Raw genomic sequence first — 23,245 nt, 5'->3', positions numbered from 1 at the left:
GCTGACAAACTCTTCCAGCTCAGCCAGACGATTTGTTTTAGCCAAAGCAAAGAGCAGCTCTGTCTCCACGTAGGATTCCCGTGCTTTCTTACGAGCCATCTGCAGGAATTTCACCAAATCTTCCCAGTTATCTGCAAGACAGCACCTCAAATATAAATACCAGTGTGGTTAAAAACTGAAGAGAAGCCCCAAAAAAGGCTTACCGTTCTTGCTGGCAGCATTAACAACCTCCATGTAGGCTGAGGGGTCCACTGCTTTAATGTATGAGTCAATGGCCTCTTTAACCAGATTTCTTTGCAGCTGGGCCCGAGCTAATTGGCTCCACACTGCAGCCTCATTGCAGCGCTCTGCAAACTCATAGGCTCGATCCAGGTTGCTTATGTGTTCTATTAAAACCTAAACGAGAGCAGGTGACAGTAAATATTTAGGTTACATTTTCAACGTATCACATAATTTACACCAAGAGTGGCTTGCACAATTAATGCTGCATTCCGGAGAATTGGGAGAATGACATTTTCCCACCAAGTAAAAAAATAACTAAAACACCAATTCAAAACTCCCACCTGTTGTAAGATGAAAAACCATATATATCTGTATGTATTAATTATACTAGATATGTAGATGTTGCTACTAAAAATTTTGTTATTTGGTGAAATGTAAAAGAAGTGCTGGTAAATGAAGCCCAAAGTTATATCGACTCGTTTCCGTTATATTCACAACACAGTTCTAAAGACATTCATTGCGTTTGTCACGTTTTTTTTGTCTACTTTCTACCAAAACACTTAAAGGTTGCACCTAAAAAGCTTTAAGTGGGCCATTTTCTGTATCCGGGCAGCAGTCTGGAATGCAAGCTTTAGTGTATTTGGCATCGTTGTGAGAAGACAGATGGTTAAACTAATTTGCAGTAAAGGCCACTACAATAAAGCTGTGCTGAAACAAGGGGTCAAAATGCTACCTTTATTATATTTGGCACCAATGTTACCTTTTGTATTGTATGAGCAGGTGCTGTGACATGCTATGATATTAGTACAAAGTTTTGTTTCAATTAAAAATGCACAATAAAGGTTTTCAAAGAGACTTTTATCAAAACAAAATCCAAATACCTGTACGGCTGACGTGTTCACGTCAAACTTCTTGAAAATGGCAAATGCCTCCTCAAAGAGTTCATTGCTGATAGCAATATTAGCAATGTCGGGGGCATCGTAGTTGTCAAGTCTATTGACGTACTCCATCACGCGAGTGCGGTCCGCCTTGATGGCGGTCAAAATTAGAAGGTTTTGAAGGTTCTGGAGAATGAGTCACACGACGAAAAAGGATTATTGAACAAATTCTACATTTTGGGTAAATTATTAAAATGTGAAAGTAAAGTCGTTTGAACCTATGTTCACTGAAAACAGAGCTATCAAGCACAATCTTCTCCAGCAGTTCAATCAGCTCGTTGGGCAGGTCGGCAGTCATGAATGCCTTGACTGTGACCGATACCTCCTCTGGGTCTTGGGTCTCTGACAAAGCAGTTTGTACCACCTGAAAGAGACAAAAGCAATGAACAAACTAGTGTATATAATTAAGTGTAATTAATGAAAAACCATGAACCACTTGAAGCAAAATGGTAAATGTATTTATATAGCACTTTGCTATTCCCGGAATAATATGCAAAGCGCTTTGCATTATACATCCCATTCACCCATTGACACACACATTCACACACTGATGGCAAAGCTGCAATGCAGGGATTCAGTGTCTTGCTTGGGGACACCTTGACATGAGCTGGAACCAGTAACCCTCCGGCTGTAAGATGGCCATTCTATCCACTAAGCAATGCCGCCAAGCAGACTGACCTGATCGATGAGTTGCCTCTTGTAGGGGTTGTTTTCTTCTAACACATTAGCCCAAAGTTCGGGGTCTCTCCGCCGTACCAAATAACGAGCCTCACTCTTGAATAACGAGTTCTCGTTGCACACCTAGAAAAACAAAAGTGTCTAGATGTATAAACGATAAAGCACAATGTTTTCTCTTTCTAATTTAAAGTATCTCACAAAAGTATTAAAAGCAATATTATTTTAGAATATCTTCTTAAAAGACAATACTTAAGAAAACAAACTTGGATATTAGTGTAGTCAGTGTACAGCTTGTAAAGCAGTATAATTTACGATCCACTGAAAAAAACAACACAGCCATGAATGCCTAAATAGCAGGCAACACCAGTGGGTACCCAGATAATTGCTTTGTGTCTACAGTGGGGCTGCATGAGTGCAGCTAGCACTGCGGAGCTGAGGTTTATTGGAGGACACATGAATTCCAACATGCATTGTGGCACTGTGAAGCAGAGCATGATCCTCTCCCTTGGGAAACTGGGCCACATGGCAGTTTTCCAACATGGTAACGATTAAAAACATACCTCCAAGATGACAAGGGTCTTGTTAAAGAGGTACTGTAAATACGGTAAATGGTTGCTAAAATGTGAGGGGTGAACTCAACGTTATGAAATACTGTAAAGTATATGGACTGCAGTGTTACTCCAAGTTCTTACCTTGATGAGGTCCATGTCACAATGGCCTCTTTCATAAGCCACACAGGCCAGGTGAGGGTCCCTCTTTTCGCAGTAGCGTCCAACCACGGCGCTGTCGTAGAACGGGTTTTCTTTCAGAAAGCGTTCAGGCGTGTTGTTGCTGTCAATGTAAATCTTGGCCAGAGCATTGTGGGTGGCCGGTTCCTCGCAGCCCTCATGTATTCGTGACTCTAACCATGGCAATAGAAGTTTTAACCTGTATAGCAAATAAAAATATAATCCATGATCTTGTTGGTTTGAGTTTTTATTATTTCATTTTTCAGTTATAAAATTCATAGTTACGCCCCTAGATTAAACACATTTTATTGAGAATATTTGTCACCGCGTTAGCATAAAACTATAGCGTCAACCAGTTATGATATTATAGAGGGGCTGGGGAAAATTACTTCTGAGGAAAGGGGTTGAGAGGCGATGTTATGTCAAAATGAGCTGCTTTGTCAAAAAGAGCTATCCAACGCTATTGAGACACTAACACAGGCATGGTTTGTAAATAAGACATTACGAAATCAGTTTGTGTGTGTTAATTATAAGGTCAAGACTGAGTCACCAACGGGTGTCAACTTTGTTTAGGCACCCTATGTGCAATGCTAGGCAGTATGTTGATGAAACAAAACTTTTAGCCAACATTTTCGTTGAAAACAGGAGGCTGCGAGAATTTAAAGCGTTGTAAATTTACCGGTATATATGATATACTTATAACACTTTTTTTAACACACCTTTCGAACAGTGGTACGTACGAAAACTCATAACCACTGCACAATAATTTGCTTAGTCACCAACATGTTATAACAAGTTAAGGTGTGTCAATGTTTTCTTCAAATAGCATGGATTGGTTTTAGCATCTTAAATGCAAAAACTCACGATGGCTCCCACATCACTAAGTTTGTCCGTATGTAGCACTCAGTGGGAAAAGATTGCAACCCTGAATTAAAGGCAGCTTCTTACCTGTTTCTCTTCTCCACTTCCCCTACAAGCTCATCAGTGGAAAACTGCCCTCTGACCACCATTATCAAGTTCTTAATGACATCCTCTGCACAGTCCACATCCAGCAGGCCTCCTATTACTACTGGCAATCGACTGGGATTAACCTGAAAAAGGTTTTTGGAAAGTTTTAATCTTGGTTTATATGGTAAATGGTCAATAGATTAGACTTGTATAGCGCTTTTCTACCTTCAAGGTACTCAAAGCGCTTTGACACTCTTTCCACATTCACCCATTCATACACACATTCACATACTGATGGCAGGAGCTGCCATGCAAGGCCCTAACCACGACCCATCAGGAGCAAGGGTGAAGTGTCTTTCCCAAGGACACAACAGACGTGACTAGTGATGGCGGAAGCTTGGATCAAATCTGGAACCCTCAAGTTGCAGGCATGGTCGCTCTACCACCCGAGCCACGCAAAACCTACATGAAAGGCAGAAAACTCCTCTACTACTGAAATAATTGACTGATAATTTAACCTATGATGATTGTAATTTACATTTAACATACTTCTTTGTGGTCTAGATACCATGTATTCGATATTCTTTGGTGTTATTTTTTCTTAAATTTTGCTCCACAGTCACATTTACAACCCTTTTTTTGAGTCTGTCTGCAAACGGTTCGTGTATGGAAGCTTATCTAAATTGCAAATGAAACCCTACCCTCTTTAAAAGTATTGGAATTTAACTTTTCAAAATGCACACTGTTAAATTTATATCTTGAAGACAAATATCTCCACTATTTTTTTTCAGTCACTGTCAAAAATAAACATATAAACAATATATACATTTGCCAGTCACAACATTAAGTACACTTGCCCACTCTCGGAACAATAAAGCTTCATAAAAACAGCCAGCATTTATCTCACTGCATGTCGCACGTTGATGATATTGTGCACATGCCACGATGAGATGAAAATAATACTTTATCCTACATTCTTTCGTGTTTCCGCAAACCAATATGAAATGTTGAAATGTTGCTGTCTTTTTAGAGTATTTTATCAACTAATCCAAATTGTACTTACTGGTCCATGTTTAAAATGTTGTAGACAAATAAACACTGAAGTATTTACAGTATTTTACCGACATCAGGGCAAGCAGGAAAGCATGAAACGAGAATAATTAACACCGGAGGCTTCAGGCATCGGCAGTAGAGATTAGCAGAAAGGATGGGCCAGGCAGGGAGCATGAACTAGAAATGCTCACTTTAGTACATTTGTCAAAAAAGACAAAACACAGTGTTCAGAGGCATTCAAATCTGCGTGCAATGATTCAACGCTTTAGCATTGTTTATCTCGAGTATCCAACATTTTAACAACATACTGTAAGTCAGAAAAGAGGCAAAACATCATAGGTTCCCTTTACCTAGAAAGCATCGTTGTAGACAACCAAAGGGACATTGTACGGTTATTTCTGCTACTGGAAACGTACCAAAAATTCCAGAAAATTATTTGCTCAAAAAACATTTTGACGTTAAATCTATGAGGAAAAAACTTCAATATTTTATGTTTTTAGTCTAATTGTATAAATCCTCAACCAGTCTAGGGTTTACCTGTTGAAGTGTGTACCCCCTCTTCTGTTAGCTGGGATAAGCTACAACTTAGCTGTGATGCTAATGAGGATAAACTTTATAAAAATGTGGATAAATGATATATAAATCATTTAAGACATACATATAAAAATATTTTGGTGATCACAAACAGTCAAAAAATTGTGAAATAGTCGACTGTCACTTACTTTCTGTACGTAGATTTCGATGTATTTTTGCAGACTGTTGCGATAGAGGTAGAGCACCAAGTCGTGGACAAAGTCAAAGCGGTCACACACAATAATAAGAGGAAGCTGGTCTGTCAGCTTGGCTTCCTAATAAGGGGAGGCACATTGTGTTGGTTAGAGTATGAAACATTTATCATTTAATAAGAATGGAAAATAATGAGAAACGTTTTACCTTGAGAAAATTCTTAACCCTCTCTGGGTCATAACAGTTGCTCTCTCTGCAGATTCTCTCCACTTCTTTGATTTGTCCTGTCTTGCAGGCTGACTGGATGTACTTGAAGTGAACGTCGGGTTCTTGGCTGAAATTCACAATCGAGCCAAGGAAGTAAAACAAGCCTTAAATAGAAACAGAACAGAGGGTGGAATGACATACGTCAGCTCTGGCAATTAGCACAGATTCCCACACACAATATGAACTGTGAACCTACCCTCATAACTCTTGAAGGACTCAAAGAGCTCCATGAGGGCCTGAGTCCCCAGCTGCTCGTGATACTTGGACGCCACTTGCACACAAAGCTGCAGGTTCTGCCGAATGTTGGCCGATAGCATGGCTCTCAAACACTCCAAGGAGTCGTTCACCGACAGAGAGCCAAAGAAGTTCACCAGCCACTGTCAGCAAAATCAGTGGGAAACAAGGTGAAAGGTAAACCCTTTAGGTTTCACCCAGCATCTAAAAAAGTGTCCATGAATCAAAAACTATCCTTCTCTGGGAGTACCTCAGGGTTGAGAAGATGCGTGTGCACCACAGCTCGTTTGATATCATAAGGGTCAGTGTAGTGTTCCAGAGCTCTCTGCAGAAGGCCAGCTTTTTCGCACAGCTGAGCAACGTGGCCATGGTCGTAGTGTGTGAACATCTGGTTCCCCAAGATAGCATCTGCTACCTAAAATGTTTTTGCATGGTTAAAGCAAATGATGGATAAGGCTGTCATATCGGAGTTAGGATGGTAACCTGCGGCGCATGTATAAGGTTCATCTCAAGCAGGCGTGTCTGTAAGTGGCCTTCAGCTGGGCGGTTGTTCTTTAGAGCATCCAACAGGAAAGATGTGCATAGCTGGATCTGGTTGCCTTCCATGAAAACATCTACAATCTACAAGCAACAGTAAACAAAAAACAGGGGGCACAGTTAGTTACCTCATTTGAGATTCTCTCACTGAAAAGGTTTTGTGAATTTGTACAATTTTAAGAGTAGCACACTGCCCACGTTAGTCCTGACACATGCTTACATTGTACATTGGCGGTAATTCACATTTTAAACTGACTTCTAAACTAAAAATATTGCTAACACCAAATATACTGGTGCTCTCATTAGTGCCTGTATTTGTGCCATAAACACAAATACAAACCCACTGACATATAGCAATTAACAACTTTCCTAAGATGATTTGCGCATGCAGCAAAGGCAGGTAATTTCTGCATCAGAGTCGTAACAATAGCCTGTGCAGAACCTAGTAAAGCACAACTGTGTGTACTTACACACATCAACCCGCAATCAGTCCAAGCATCTTGTGTGTGACAATGACCATTACTTCTAACACAACAAGGCAGGAAATGAATATTGAGTGTTAAACTTCCAAGTCTTGAAACCGACACGGATTCCTAACTAAGTCCACCGGCTTGAAATGTGGCTAGGGGGCTTGCTTTGCACAATAAATCTATTAACTGAGAGAATCTGGAGCTAAGCAAAGAGATGGTGTGGCTTGAAAAAGGAGGAGAGGGTTACAGACTCAGTGAATTCTTGGCATTGCTGGCACATCTGGAATAACAACAGACGGAAGCTCCCACATTGGCTACTTTGTGTTTGAGGGTATGTGCAGATGTGTTTCAAACACAGCGCGAAGGAGTATTTGTATGAGATGACATGTTCACCTGGTTGATGTTGGCCAGCGGTTCTTCGTCCTGGACCAGCATCTGGGCAAATTGCAGTCCCTGGTCCGGATTGACACGCATCACATTCCTCAGCAAAAACACCCAATCAGGGGTGTAACCAACCTACGGAAGTGTAGAGGACTTTCAAGTAAAACATGAAAAATGCAGATATGCTGAGAGGATTCAAAAGTAATTCCACTGAATTACTGGATCCTATGTACTTACAGTAATACACAATAGGTGTATGCATTGGTTGGGGTTACCTTTTTGGCATACAGGACTATCTTCTGGAATTGGCCTGTCTCAGCAAAGCACTGAATGACCTTGTTGGGGACATTAGCTCTGAGGTACACACTAAGCGCAAGGGTTGGGTCACATGCTTTTACTAGATCTCCTAACTCCTCTGAGCACTCCAGCTGCAACACATAAATAGCAAAAACATTTAAATGACATATAAATATGTAATGATGTGCTCGTGGAAAGATAAGGACCCTTCTGTATGTCCAGTCTTACCTTGTCCTCCTTCAACCACTTCTCCAGGAGTTGCTTGCGGCCCTGCTGCAGGACAGGCCTGCACAGCTCCAACGACTCAAATGTGTTGAGCTGACCCTGGTCCAACAATATACCAAAGTACTGCAACAGTGGAGAAGCCTGACCTGGTTGGGCTGGCACACTCTGGAATTTACGAATGGTCTCTGCTGTCCGCAAAACACCCTGAGAAAAATGGAATCAAATGGGTGTTTTGTGAAAAGAAAAAACACCAGGAAGAAAACAATACATAATAAATCAATCAAACACACACCACAAAAATGCTAACTGAAAATCAAACACAAGCATAGTATATACAATGGCACATCTAAGGTCCTACACAATATTTAAAAAATATCTAACTTTTTGTTGTTTCTGTTGCAGGGTCAAACTGTCGTCATTATACAAGTTGTTTTGAGTGCACAGGCAAAGTTGAATTATGTAACATTTTCAACCACCATTAAGATGTAAAAATAAATTAACATTTGATGACAGTAGGGATTTAACAATATGAAAATGTAATATTCCAGTTCACAGTTATTATTATCATGGTATTATTAAATGTGCTGAAAAAGTACTTAAGGGACATCGAGCTGCACCTATCGATTATTTTAGCAGTCAAGTAATCTATCGATGAATGTGTTCCATTAATCCAGAAATCGAATAAAGCACGTTATATAGCCTTTATGCGATTTTTAGAAATATAATTGAAAATAAAATTACAAACAAAATGTAGGCAGTATAACATTGAAATTGCACATTTACATTGGCATATTACTTATATTAAAAATGAACAACTTCAAAATAGTAAAAATAAAACAGTGTAGCCAGATGAACAACGTAATAAAAAATTAAAAAATTAAAAAAGACTATAATAAAAGTATGATAAGTTGAGTGACAATCTTTTTAACATATAAACATTTGAAAAAGGTTAATAATCGGAGGAGTCGTGTTTAATTTTGCACAAACAACTTGATAGCATTAGCATACAAACTGCAGATGCCCACATGCCACTACATGTACCGTATTTTTCGGACTATAAGTCGCACCGGCCGAAAATGCATAATAAAGAAGGAAAAAAACATATATAAGTCGCATTTTTGGAGGAAATTTATTTGATAAAACCCAACACCAAGAATAGACATTTGAAAGGCAATTTAAAATAAATAAAGAATAGTGAACAACAGGCTGAATAAGTGTACGTTATATGACGCATAAATAACCAACTGAGAACGTGCCTGGTATGTTAACGTAACATATTATGGTAAGAGTCATTCAAATAACTATAACATATAGAACATGCTATATGTTTACCAAACAATCTGTCACTCCTAATCGCTAAATCCGATGAAATCTTATATGTCTAGTCTCTTATTTGACTGAGCTAAATAATATTATTTGATATTTTACGGTAATGTGTTAATAATTTCACACATAAGTCGCTCCTGAGTATAAGTCGCATCCAGAAATGAAAAAAACTGCGACCTATAGTCCGAAAAATACGGCATATACAAAGTGCTTTTTTTCAATGTGCTGCATCATCGATGTAGTGCAATTGAGAAAAGCCAGCTCCGTTTGACAGTGCAAACATTTTACCACTATATCGGTTTTTCCGTTTTAAATGTTCACAAAGCAGGGGCCGTACTTATCAAGCTTCTTAGAATTACTCCTAAGAAGTCTGCTAAGAGTTGACTTAAGAGTAAATAAATTCTTCGCTGAAAGCTGCACTTAAAAGTTAGTTATCAAGCGTCTTACTCACACTTTCAGCGAAGTGTAGGACTGAATCTTTAGTGTCACACTCAGAGCTGAATTACGACATTACTATGTGCCGTAAACGGAATTTTAGGTGACGTAATTTCTGTGTCCATAGAAATGACCAATCACGGAAGGGAATCCCTTGTCTAAGAATAAAGAAATATCTTAGAAATATTTAAGTGGACAATGGGAGTGTATATTTTGACAATAAACTACAAAATAATACAAAACAAACAAACAATATTGGCAATGAATCAAAAATAAATGTTTCCTTTTTGTTGCACCTTTCCTGCTTCCTGCTCCCAGACCGTAACAGAGGCAGGGGAGACACTTCTCCAGGATGTATGCTCGGGGCAACACCCTTCACTTTACCCGGCAGTGGGTCTCCACAGCGGACAACTTTAGAGTGAATGATGAGTCCGGCGATTAGTTGCAAATCTTGCTTTATTGATTGCTTGCACACAGCCAATCCAACACAAAACAAACTAGTCCCCGCTCGCACTCACAATACCGCTCCCTCTCTTCTCTCGCCCACACTCTCACTGACATCACTCACCTCACATGCTGTAACCTAGCGTATGTGTGTGCCACACACATACACTACTCTCATAAAATTTTCTTTCCAATTCATTAATTAGGCAACTAATTTGAAACTGGTGTGGGTGGCTCTATATATACTAGTCCACTGCAGCCACATGCAGAAATCAACAAGGAATCGAAAATTATTAAATCTGTGACAAATACCTGCTCTGTCTAAACGATACCGTTTGATCAGCTGCTCGTTATCAAACAAAGATGAACGTTCACGCACGTCTCTCGCCTCAGTACCATCCCCTGCTGGCAACTCCTAACCACTTAAGACACCTCTGAAGGTCTCTTAAATATCGTGGAGAGTAGGAGTGATTCTTAGACTTAAGAACGTTGATAAAAAGCTTTTATTCTTAAGTTTGAGAGTAGGACTAAATTTCGCAAATTTTCAGGACTTAAGTGTAAAATGGCACTCTAAGAAGCTTGATAAATACGGCCCCAGGTCTTTTGTTTCCTCTATGCCCTTTTTTCCCCTCTATCGGCACGCACACACACACACAGACAGAGACACACAGGCCACATCACCTGCAGTGCGAGCTACATCACCAATACAGTACATCTAGAAAGCTTTCACAGCACCTCACTTTTTCCACATTCTGTTATGTTACAGCCTTATTACAAAATGGAATAAATTAATTTTAGCCCTCAGAATTCTACAGACAATACCCCATGACAATGTGAAAAGGTTTTGTTTCTTTAATTTTGCAAATTTAAAACTAAAAAATCACTTGTACATAAGTATTAACTCAATGCTCAATACTTTGTTGATGCACCGTTTATTAAACGAATAATTGAAGCAACAAAATACAAATGGATTATTTTCTTTAATCGATTTAATCAAATTAATCGATGAATTGTTGCAGCCCTATATACACAAGCTGCAATCTTTTAACCAAGCTTTTTTATATAAATAAATAATCTGGCTTGTTAAGAGACATTATGTTATTAGAGTGTTTAAATATGTTTATCTTCTTCCGTTTTAATTTGTAAAGATTTTAGAGTGTTTCTTAATAATAAAAGCAAAATGGGGGTTTGCATGTTTCACTTCTGGTTTATGTGACTTCACGTGCAATGTGGGTTCACTTCCTGTTCTAGACACGTCCATACACGGACCTACCACTGTGTCCGAAGAAAGGTTCTACGTGCATAATTGAATAGCTGAGTTGTTCACAGACTAATGTGTTTATACAAGTTTAGATGGGGCATGACGTTTGTAATTGGGAAGATGTTAATGTGTCTTGTATTCATGTTAGCATTTTGGCTCGCCAGCGATTGGCACGCAACCGCTTTCTTTCTTCAGGAAATGCGCAATATCATCATGAGTTTTTCAATGTGCAGTAGTCAATCATGCTTTTACAATAATGACAATTTTAAACGGCAAAAGTCATCTTTGGCAATTTTACCACTATTTATCATTACGTTACCAGCTGGTGATATAGGTACAGTGCTTAGGAAGTGGACCGTGACTTGTCATATAAATGTAAATATTAATTAACCTTTGGGAGATTTAAACTGGAGATGATTTATTTCATATTAACTAAGGCTGTTAAAGTTAATGCAATAATGAGTTAACACAAGTTTCCTTTAGCGGGACTTTTTTTTATAAATGATAAATGATAAATGGGTTATACTTGTATAGCGCTTTTCTACCTTCAAGGTACTCAAAGCGCTTTGACAGTATTTCCACATTTACCCATTCACACACTTATGCACGATTAACGAGCACACGTGCTGTGTGACACTGGGTCCATCCCGAAGAAAAAACAGATGCAGTCCAGTTGATATTGAGTCACAAGCGGGAAGACATAGCCAGCAGAAAACGATAAAGAAAAGGGTCGCTTTGGCCAAATTGCACTCTGGCCTGTACGATTCTATGGTAATCATCACATTTTTCCTCTTTATCATCAGTAGTACTGTATAACCTTTCGTGTTTGTAACATATTAATTAAAACAAATTGAAAACACAACGGAGGAACTAATCTTTGAGAGGCCTACAAATATTTTACGGATTTGGAGGTTCCACCATATAAGCATACATTTTTTTTGTAACATTTACACTAACCTTTGGTGCAGACGCAGCTACCTTTGCTGCCTCAGAATAACTTCCCTGGGCAAACAATGTGTTGAACTTCCTGGCAAAAAGCTCCTCAGCACCAGCAAGGTTGGATCTCACAGCCATTCGTAAGGCCAGGTCGGGATTCTGGAGGACGTTGGTGGCGTAGTTGACAATATTGTCTTCTTCAACACATACTGACAATACCTAAATGGACATACCACAAACGCAGGTCTAAGAAGGATGATCAAATGTGTTTTTAAGATGATACATTTTGTTATGGCCATGATATATTTTCTCACTTGTCCCTTCTTGTTGACACCGATAATTCCCGAGTTGGCTTCATGAGGCGATGTGACAAAAATGGTTTCAGCGCTGATTCTATTCATGTAGATGCACACTCCTGACTCTAGGTCGTACAGGTGAATGTAACCGTACTTGGTGATTAAATATATCACACCATGTTTACTTCCAATCTGAGGAGAAAACAAAAGGGAGACTATTGAATACTAAAGAAGACCTTAAATCCCTTTTCAACTTCATAGCACAACTCTACTTCATATGGATACTTTTCCATTGGCAAAATCAGGTACTACCAGGTACTTTGAGTAGCCAATAGTTTCAAGCATACCAAACAGAGCCATAGTGGTGAGGTCAAGTTAGTAATATTATATTCTACAGAAGGGGTCGCCAACCTTTTCGAGTTTGAAATCCCTGGTCTCAGGCATGAACTAAGGCAATATCTACCACTGTGCCAAATAGGTAATATATATATATATATATATATATATATATATATATATATATATATATATATATATATATATATATATACACACACACACACACATATATATACATACATATATACAGTATATACATACATACAGTATATATATATATATGTATATATCTCAAAGAGTATATTTCAGTCTTTAATATATTACTGCAGCTCGATGATTTTTTTTAGGTATGCTTGTCATGCAATGTGTGTTTACTAGACGAGTTGTGGGGCCACGCTCGGGGATGGGGCCGCTGTGTTGAGCTGGGCGGGATGTGAGGCCGAAGACAGGCAAGGAGTGCGAGCGTGTTCAGGAGTTAAAATATGTGCTCCTTGGCGGGTCTGTTTGGCCACCTCCAGGTGGGGTGGCATTGATGTCATATCAGTACAATATTTTTTTTCTAATATTATAACAGTAGAGTCGAAAATATCGACTAATCAATCGTGATTGACGGGTTGGCGACCCCTGCTTCACGGTCTCAAATTTGTTGCAGCGGTCTGTTTTCCTGCTGCCCCCAGACTCCGCTCGAATAAACAACAGTAGAGCTTGCCCAAGGTGGCACTGTGCAATGGAAAAGCCTTTGACTACATACCTGCATAGCTACAGGAAAATCTGTCTGGGCCTCAGGGGGGAAAAACACATCCACTGCTTTCTTAGCAAATGGCTGGTTTCCTGCAGGTGGCTGACCAACTTCAATAATGTGCAGCTGGATGAATTTTCAACACATTATCATACAACCACAAAAGGGAGACAACCACAAGAAAGAAAACAAGATTTCATCCAAATAATGGTGATAGTGTTCTTGATGTTAAAACCATTGTTTGTTATAGACTTATTACATCCTTGTGCAATGTTCAAAAGCTCCTCACCTTCCCTCCAGCTTGTGTGCGCACAGCAAAGCAGAAGAGAGTGGACGGTTTGCCGTTCCCCTCTGCCTTAAACTCTCCGAATGCAGCAGTGTGACCTTCTATTGGCTGGGACACTTTTCTCTCCACGGAATACAGCTGCATTGCCCCAACCACACGATTTTGCTACAAGGACAGGCAGACAAAAGCATCAGACAATGCATAGCAAATTGCTGAATCTCCTCTTCCTGCTCTTTCAAACAGGGAGAAAAAATAAAATAGTATCTGCTTGACATCCATGCCGTCGCTTATTTGGTATTTCCATTCCGTCAGACTTACTGAATTAATATCTGCTTAAAGGTGCTGTTTGCAACTTCCTCACAGTAATATTTTACAAAGCAAAAAATATAACAAGAACACCACCGGCTAGCTTATGTTATCATTAATGGTTTAACAGAACAAATTTATTTGACAATGCCCTATATTTTTCACAATTACAAAGTTTATGTAATAAATTTTTACCGGCCCGAATAAAATTATTAGCGTTCACGGCGGTCACTCACCTGGTCTCATCAACACATACGCGCAGGAAGCGCATGCACACATACAAAAGCCGTCCAAAAGGAGCAACAAAGAATTCGCAGTCACGTTGTTGTTATGATAGAATATACATCAAATGACAGCTAACACTAACTATCCAAATTGCTATTGATAGCTAAAAACACCCAAAGCTAATGCACGTGCATGTGTTATGTCCATCCATCCATCCATTTTCTACCGCTTATTCCCTTCGGGGTCGCGGGGGGGCGCTGGAGCCTATCTCAGCTACAATCGGGCGGAAGGTGGGGTACACCCTGGACAAGTCGCCACCTCATCACAGGGCCAACACAGATAGACAGACAACATTCACACTCACATTCACATTCACACACTAGGGCCAATTTAGTGTTGCCAATCAACCTATCCCCAGGTGCATGTCTTTGGAGGTGGGAGGAAGCCGGAGTACCCGGAGGGAACCCACGCAGTTACGGGGTACGTACCTAATTACATCATTACGTACTAGAAGCCATAAAAGGGCGAGATATACTGTGTAAAATATGTTGGAATGTTGGTGCCCTCCAGGTATCTGTGTAAGTGTTGCAAACAGCACCTTTAAGTTAAATAAAGGAGAAAGGGTGTTATCAGAAAATAGGTAAGGAATCCCAGATTGTACAAACATTCCACTTGTTATACAGGACATTTTTGTGTCATGAACAAGTACACAGTTACCTGTGCAGAAATCCCTATCAACAGCAGCCACTTCTGTTGTTCGTCAGTTCTGTAGTTAATAATCTGACATCCTGTTAGACTGGCGTGCCGATCGAATACTTTGCTTGGTTGGGAATCCCCTTCCATGCTCCAATGATAGACGGCCGTGTCCGTCACCAAGGCAACGGTATTTACCGATATCCACTTCCAGAACATGACCTCTTCAGTCATTGTGTGAGCCTTCATCTTGCTCTTCATCTCTATGTTAAAGATCTGCAGAGTCTTAGCAGCTGTGGGGCAGCGCAGTAAAAAGATGAGGTCAATAAGCAGGCAGCACAAGCATATATATTTAAACTGCAAAATAAAATGTGATATTTAACAATGTTTAACAATCAGCTTTTGATGAAGTGATACCTTTACTTGTTCACAGGAAGATTATGTGGCAGTTTAAAATATCTAACCTTGATTCAAAACATGGAGATGGATGAATAGAGTAATAATGTATTCAAATACCTAACTCGGTTCATAATCATTAGGATTATGGTTCTGAAAGAAAAGCGAGTGAGGCTAAACACTCCTACATCTTTGCAATTAGCTAAGATTTGAGCATTTCAAATGAGTACTATTGTTATGTGCTGTCTAAATGTGCTGTAATATACCATTGTAGCTCTTTAATCTATATTTGGTATCTAAATGTGGTGTCCAATTAAAAAAAAAAATGTCAATAAAAAATAAACAAAGAAATTCCCCACGCATAAATGTGGCATCCAACAAATGCTATTTCAACTAAAATTACCTACCATGCAAGTGAGGTCATGATTCAGGTGATTGCTGGAGGAGTGACAGTTTGCCAAGTTTGCCAAGATTAGATGCCACACATTCACTCTAGCAGCACACATCAGTTCATGCTAACACAAGTTAGTTTTCGTAAAAGGGTAGTGTCAACAAGTTATGTTGAGGCAATGTGCAGCCAGTGTGTGTGTGTGTGTGTGTGTGTGTGTGTGTGTGTGTATTTCCTAAACAGTGGTCTCCCTTTTGATTGATTGGAAGCCAACGTAACACTGAACTTGAGACAGGTATTTTGCAAGCTTTTATGTGAGAGGCAAGTTTACTGTCATCATCACAGAGCGCCAGGCGGGCAGACAGATAGCAAGCAACTCACCGTCTGAATAAGGAAAAAAAGCCAGGGAGAGAAAGAGCAAAAAAAAAAGGTCAGTCACGATAAAGACCTAAAACAGATGAAGGGGAGTGGGTAAACAAGAACTTATTATCCCCTTGGGGAGATGAAAATAATTTTGATTAGTGCTTGTGTGTGAGCACTGTGTGGCACAAAATCAATTTCTAACAATCATTTTATACATTCAGGTGGTAGAACTGAGTGCACTTAGCGTCAATCTTGATACATTTTTGACACTAATGACATTAGAACATTAGTCACTACATGACTGTGACCTTCCCACAGCATTTGTAGTAGATTAATCTGTTCAGGCTAAAGCTACATAAATAGCATACAGACATCATGATTCTGGATAGATAAACACAAATATTGTTGTTGGTTTAAAGCCGCAATTTTTAGGCAGCAGTGCAGCAGACTACATTAAATGTGGCACGTACCTTTCAAGGCAATGACCTTGCTGGTGGGGTTCATGATGGCGCTGTCAGCAGAGATAGGTCTCCTGATGGGGTTGGTTGGGTCGGACAGGTCCACAATCACCACCTGGTTCTGCTCGCCCACTTTCTCTCTAATGCAGATAAACTTGTCTGACTCCATGGTCAGATAGCTGAACCCAATGTTGGCTGGGTTGACACCCAGGTTCTGCAGCTAGAGTTGGAAAACATAATTCTGTTATTCTGGTGCCTGGATTGATAATCGTGCTAAGTCCTAATAAGATAATGACTATGTAGGCACACACATTTTACTTAAGTGTCTTTTTCAGCTTAAAGATACACATTACACAATCAACCCCTTACTTTAACTCAGAATATAACCAGGCACAGTATTAACATATTTTGGCTTGCTTGTTGATTGAATATCTTTTTAGCATACAAAAAAACCTTTAACCTTTAGAGTAATCTTACCAACATTAGTAGCTGGCGACAATGCAGACCGGGAAAATGAGTAAATGATCAACAAATACTCAAATCAGACTGTTTATTAATGAAATAATGACTCATAAGAGACTATACAATGTCAAAACAAACCGTAATCAAAGTAATATTACTGTAGTATGAGGCCTGTAACTCATCGGCTATAGATAACAGTCATTTCTTAACTACCAATACGTATTTATTAGTACTAGTAAAAAATAAACATTTTAATGGCACTTGTTTTTTATTATTATTATTTGTTTTCTCATGATCTAGTTAACTACTTTTTCATAGGTAGGTTGGCAAGCACTCCCCCTTTTACATAAAACTGTTGCTAGATAGCTAGTGGCTAGCAGAGACTAATGGTTTGAGCATAAAGCAGGCTTTGCTACGCATCTTAATTTAAAGCATGATGCTCTACAAATACATTTTCTTAGCGTATAGGCTAATTCAGCATGATGCTGTTGTTAAAATGGGTTATGGGTTATACTTGCATAGCGCTTTTCTACCTTCAATGTGACTGTAATGCTAGCAATATACTTCCCATATCTATGTTGGTGTTGCTAATGTTAGTGTCCTACTGTCCGACTCCTTAAAGGGGAATTATGATGTCTTTCCACTTTTCTCACTTATAAATGTTGGACACCCCTGTTAAACATAAGAAATCATAAGGTTGATGCATTTAGGCGTGAGCTTGCACAGAGTTTTGGATGCCTTTGAACACTGTGTTTTGCCTTTTTTTTTTTAACAGTCACTTCACAGATTGGCGAACATACTACGTGGAGATCAGAGTTTCTGCTGTTGGACAGCCTCCTCCGCCTCAGCTGTGCAGAGAGTGCTGCCCGGAGCATTGTCTATTATTCCAACTCATTGCATGCCCTTCCCCTGCTCTGATGTCTATAAAATAAATATTTGCATGTTTATTTGTCCACAGCATTTTACACAGGACTGTTTTGTCTATATTAGGGGTCGGCAACCCGCGGCTCCGGAGTCGCATGCGGCTCTTTGATCACTCTGATGCGGCTCAGCTGCATACTTGCCGACCACCCCAGATATTTCCGGGAGGCTACCGGATTTCAGTGCCTCTCCCGGAAATCTCCCGGGGCAAACTTTCTCCGATTTTCACCCGGACAACAATATTGAGGGCGTGCCGTGATGGCACTACCTTGAATCACTACTTTTCACGTCGGTACAACATGTCGTCGCGTCCGCTTTTACACCATGCTATCTGCGTGCCGGCATGGTCACACCAAACCCCGCCCCCCCCAACACTGCGGAGGGGGTTTGGTGGTAGCGGGGTTGTATAATGTAGCCCGGAAGAGTTAGGAATACAAGGGATTCTGGGTATTTGTTCTGTTGTGTTTATGTTGTGTTACGGTGCGGATGTTCTCCCGAAATGTGTTTGTCATTCTTGTTTGGTGTGGGTTCACAGTGTGGCGCATATTAGTAAGAGTGTTAAAGTTGTTTAAACGGGCACCCTCAGTGTGACCTGTATGGTGTTTGAACAAGTATGCCTTGCAGTCACTCATGAGTGTCTACAGAAGCCTCATACAACATGGGGCTGGGCTGGCAAGCTATTAGTACAGGTTGTAGAGGGCGCTAAAGGCAGTGCCATCATAGCACGCCCTTATTATTGTTGTTTGGGTGAAAATCAGTAGACATTCGAGAGAATAGCTGCTCTGAAATTCGGGAGTCTCCCGGAAAAATTGGGAGGGTTGGCAAGTATGACGCTGTCAAGCGGCATTATGATAAAACTTGGGGGCCGCACTAACATTAACTTTTCATATTAAGGTGCGGGCCGCGTGTCTGAGACCCCTGGTTTATACATAGCACAAAGCAAAAAAAAACGTATGCAGTGTTATTTCATTTTAAATATCAAAAGACTTTTGTGGCTCCCATTGTTTTCTTTATTTTGTGAAACGGGTCAAAATGGCTCTTTGAGTGGTAAAGGTTGCCGACCCCTGGTCTATATGGATGAGTACAAAGCTGGATTAGCTTCCTAAAATCATACAAAAAAGATGGCACCATTACAACTTTGAGGAACCACAAGAAGGTATTCACTTTAACTTACATTGAATTGAGACAAAAGCATATCCAATAAATATGATTTAGACCAGATGTTCTGAACCTTTTTGACATCGGGGCCCAACTTTTTCACTACAGAGGTTCCTGGGGCCCACTTTAACGTTAACCCTAAATTAGTAATCTTACTCTTGATTTTAAACATATTTAATAATCATATCTAACCTACCGGTACTTCAAGTTTAACAGGATAAACTTTGTGAAATTATATAAAACCATGTCCATGAATGTTCTCATTCATCCAGGTCATTGTCATTTCAGGGCATGCAATCGATTGGTCAGTTCTAGTCTGACCAATCTAAGTCTATGAGCACAAACTGATGAAGCCTATTCAGATGAGAGGCGAAACGTCTCCTAAAACAAACCATTCCAGTTGCGATCGATTGAATGCTCTGAGATGATTTAAGGCCAATACACAATACACTATTGTGAAACCTCCGTAATTGATTTAAAATTGTAGAAAAATACTATAATATGGGAACTTTGAGGAAGTCGCCAGAATTGTAGCTGAACTTTAATCCTCTTCAAAAGGGCAAAAAGGATGTAACGATAAACGGTATGATGGTGAACCGCGGTAAAGCTCCAGACGATTAATTATACAGTTATAAATTAAAATCTAAAAACCATTATTGATAACCGCACTTTGATAAACCGATAGACCAGCTAGCAGTGGCTCACTTAATAGCTTGAATGCTAATATGGATACAAGATACATTGACATCTTTCCCTATTAAGAAACTACATACCTCAATCTAAACTTGTATAAAACACATTACTGTCTGAGCAACTAAGTTATTAATCTCTGCACATTGAACATGCAGGCTGTGCTCTCTTGAAACAGTGATTGATCCATTCTCGGAAGAATACGACACATACAGGGGTGTCTACAACAGAAAGTGAACTTGTGTGACGTCACATAAATCGCAGTAGTTTGCCTTCATCCTAAAAAACTCAATCAAAAAGATTTACAAATTAATTTAAAAAAAGATAAACCTGTTTAAAATTCTGCTAAGAAAGAACAGTGTGCCTATTCATTTCATTATTTAAAAACAAACTAAACTTGGTTGAAAGATTTCAGTGTGTATAAGTAAAGTACTTTTTGAGCACATTCAACAATACTGTCATAATAATGTTACTCGTGATAATTTTGGTAACAACTGGGGATGTCGACACATACAGGGGTGTCTACAACAGAAAGTGAACTTGTATGACGTCACATAAATCGCAGTAGTTTGCCTTGATCCTAAAAAACTCACTCAAAAACCTTTACAAATTAATTAAAAAATTTCATTTCATTTCTTGGCGTGGCAAAGTTGGTAGAGTGGCCGTGCCAGCAATCGGAGGGTTGCTGGTTCCTGGGGTTCAATCCCCACCTTCTACCATTTTAGTCACGTCCGTTGTGTCCTTGGGCAAGACACTTCACCCTTGCTCCTGATGGGTGCTGGTTAGCGCCTTGCATGGCAGCTCCCACCATCAGTGTGTGAATGTGTGTGTGAATGGGTGAATGTGGAAATACTGTCAAAGCGCTTTGAGTACCTTGAAGGTAGAAAAGCGCTATACAAGTATAACCCATTTATCATTTATTTATAACTTGGTTGAAAGATTTCAGTGTGTATAAGTAAAGTACTTTTTGAGCACATTCAACAATACTGTGATAATGATACTCGTGATAATTTGGGTAACAACTGGGGATGTAACTATATGAAAATTTCCTCTCACACTTATTGATTACCAAAATTATCATGGGCATTATTGCCACATTATTGTTTAATGTGCTCAAAAAGTACTTATTAAACATGTTTATTTCAGTGCTTTAATATGTTTATCTCCTTCCGTTTTAAAAATGTTAGTATTCTTTTAATGATAACTGATAATGTGTTGGGTGCGTCAGAAACACGTCCGGTTTATGTGACGTCACGGAAATTCAGTTCCTGTTGTCAAATTCCTGAGTATAGATCGATTGCTCTGTCTAAGAGAGCACAGCCTGTAGGTTTAATGTACACAATTGAATATCCTAGTCAGACAGTATTGTGTTTATATAAGTTTAGATTGGGAAATGTCATTTTTAATGGGGAAAGAGATTAATGTATCTTGTAATTATGATAGAACTTGAGATAGCTAGCGCTAGCTTGCTTCTCCAGTAAATGAGCAGTGTCCCCAGTCTGAGAGTCTATCAGTGTTATCAATCACGGTAATACAATAATTTTAATTTAAAATGGTAATTCTAATCATAGGGATTTTTCACCACGGTTTATCATTACACAGTTAATCGTAACATCCCTTGTAACAATAACAAGATGTGGAATTTTCATATGGTTACATCCCTACTAAGTAACAGAATCAGCATTGAATAAACAGGCTCATTATTCCACAAATGTAAAGCCTCTTCATTAGTATACTGTACAACACTGATTTAACCATCATATCCATCATAGCACTGAGGCCTGTCATTGTGCAACATGTACAAGAGATAGGCTCCTTGAAAAGCCAAGGACAAGACCTGAGGGAGGATTACAACCATATGCTGCATCTCTATTGGAATGCCAGAACTATTTGTGGGAGGAGGGAGGGAGGCAGTGAAGATACTGGTTGACAAGAAGAGTATGATTAGCCTCGAAATACAGCACAGTATCCTACTGAGATGGAACCACGGAAAAGAAAGGAAGCCAGAGTGCTAAATTCCAGTAAGAGCAGGTCTTTGGTAACCAAGGAGTTCGGGTGGAGTGAGTGACTCAACACAAGAAACACCCCCGCCACCCTCCTTGAATAGAACATTCCACACTAAAAATCCCACCTCAGCTATAACCTCCAGTCGCAGGTGACCCACAAACCGCATCAAGTGATACACCCTCGCACATGCACACACATGTTGGACCTTCCCTTTTCAGGTCCTTCCCTTTTCATGTACCTGCTGGAACTAGGTAACAATCCCAAATTCATGTGATGAGAATCACAAAAACAAATGCACGGATGACATAACTTTGACGGGACCTGATGAAGAAGCTTTGGAGAATGAGCAGATTAAATACAAATGAATGAAACAAACAAACACAACGAAAAAATAAAATAAAATATATATATATTAGGGCTGCAACAACTACCGTAATTTCCGGACTATAAGCCGCACCTGACTATAAGCCGCACCAGCTAAATTTAGGGGAAAATACAGATTGCTCCATATATAAGCCGCACCTGACTATAAGCCGCAGGGTTTTGATGTGTAATTACCGTAGTATATAGGGGTTCCTGCTACCACGGAGGGGATTGTCGGGACAGAGATGACTGTTTGGGAACGCAAAGTGTCCCATTTATTAACAATAAATCTTTCAATCATTCAATCAAACTTTCACATCTTTGACATGGCGAACAGCATTCGTGCAGAGTACAAATAATACAACGGTGCAAAGTAATACAAAGTGCTCGCCTGTACGTTATCAAAATAACCAGCCTACCGGTATATGAAAAGTCAGTCTTTAATCATTGTGTCATCGTCTTCCTCCTGCGTACTAAAACCACCGAAATCCTCTTCGTCTGTGTCGGAGAAGAACAGGCCGTAAATAAGCCGCACCATTGTATAAGCCGCAGGGACCAGAACGAGGGGAAAAAGTAGCGGCTTATAGTCCGGAAATTACGGTAATCGATTAAATCGATTAAAATCGATTACCAAAATAGTTGGCGATTAATTTAGTCATCGATTTGTTGGAACTATGCTATGCGCATGCGCGGAGGCTTTTTTTGGGTTTTTTTGTTATTTTTTTGTTGTTGTTTTTTTTTGTTTTATAAACCTTTATTTATAAACTGCAACATTTACAAACAGCTGAGAAACAATAATCAAAATAAGTACAAAAACAGTACAAAACAGCGCCAGGGCGGCGCTGAGGCTACGTCTCATGAGGTGGCGTAAGCTAGCCAATGATGTGTCATGTGCAGCTCACATGACGACGGCGTCTCCTTTGCTGGAAAAATTCGAAAAATGGCGCAGGAAAACACTACCGATAGTTTAGCGGAGAAACATCTTGAGGTTATTGCTTCAATGGAGAAAAGTGTACGACCTAAGTCGTCAAAAGTGTGGGAACACTTCA

At 39.6% G+C, this 23,245-nt stretch overlaps 1 protein-coding gene across 1 annotated transcript in view; it reads right to left on the bottom strand.

The window, feature by feature from the left end:
* Positions 1-23,245, bottom strand: part of LOC133632872 (clathrin heavy chain 1-like) — an 81,467-nt gene that overhangs the window by 19,670 nt on the left and 38,552 nt on the right. The window contains exons 2-23 of the mRNA XM_062025645.1: positions 16,608-16,815; positions 16,156-16,158; positions 15,015-15,283; positions 13,770-13,931; positions 13,493-13,606; positions 12,421-12,594; positions 12,128-12,325; positions 7,708-7,908; positions 7,458-7,610; positions 7,195-7,317; positions 6,278-6,415; positions 6,045-6,209; positions 5,757-5,937; positions 5,501-5,664; positions 5,290-5,415; positions 3,515-3,657; positions 2,531-2,765; positions 1,839-1,961; positions 1,379-1,524; positions 1,104-1,287; positions 204-396; positions 1-131 (exon numbers count right to left, since the gene is read on the bottom strand). The exon at positions 1-131 is cut by the window's left edge and continues 27 nt beyond it. Coding sequence (XP_061881629.1) covers positions 1-131; positions 204-396; positions 1,104-1,287; positions 1,379-1,524; positions 1,839-1,961; positions 2,531-2,765; positions 3,515-3,657; positions 5,290-5,415; positions 5,501-5,664; positions 5,757-5,937; positions 6,045-6,209; positions 6,278-6,415; positions 7,195-7,317; positions 7,458-7,610; positions 7,708-7,908; positions 12,128-12,325; positions 12,421-12,594; positions 13,493-13,606; positions 13,770-13,931; positions 15,015-15,283; positions 16,156-16,158; positions 16,608-16,815 — 3,534 coding nt within the window. The remainder of the gene's footprint in view (positions 132-203; positions 397-1,103; positions 1,288-1,378; positions 1,525-1,838; positions 1,962-2,530; positions 2,766-3,514; positions 3,658-5,289; positions 5,416-5,500; positions 5,665-5,756; positions 5,938-6,044; positions 6,210-6,277; positions 6,416-7,194; positions 7,318-7,457; positions 7,611-7,707; positions 7,909-12,127; positions 12,326-12,420; positions 12,595-13,492; positions 13,607-13,769; positions 13,932-15,014; positions 15,284-16,155; positions 16,159-16,607; positions 16,816-23,245) is intronic.

The sequence above is a fragment of the Entelurus aequoreus genome, linkage group LG17, assembly GCF_033978785.1.
Source record: "Entelurus aequoreus isolate RoL-2023_Sb linkage group LG17, RoL_Eaeq_v1.1, whole genome shotgun sequence".
In the NCBI taxonomy this organism is placed as follows: Eukaryota; Metazoa; Chordata; class Actinopteri; order Syngnathiformes; family Syngnathidae; genus Entelurus; species Entelurus aequoreus.
The sequence above is the reverse complement of the archived record's forward strand: the minus strand, read 5'-3'. Positions and strand labels throughout refer to the sequence as shown.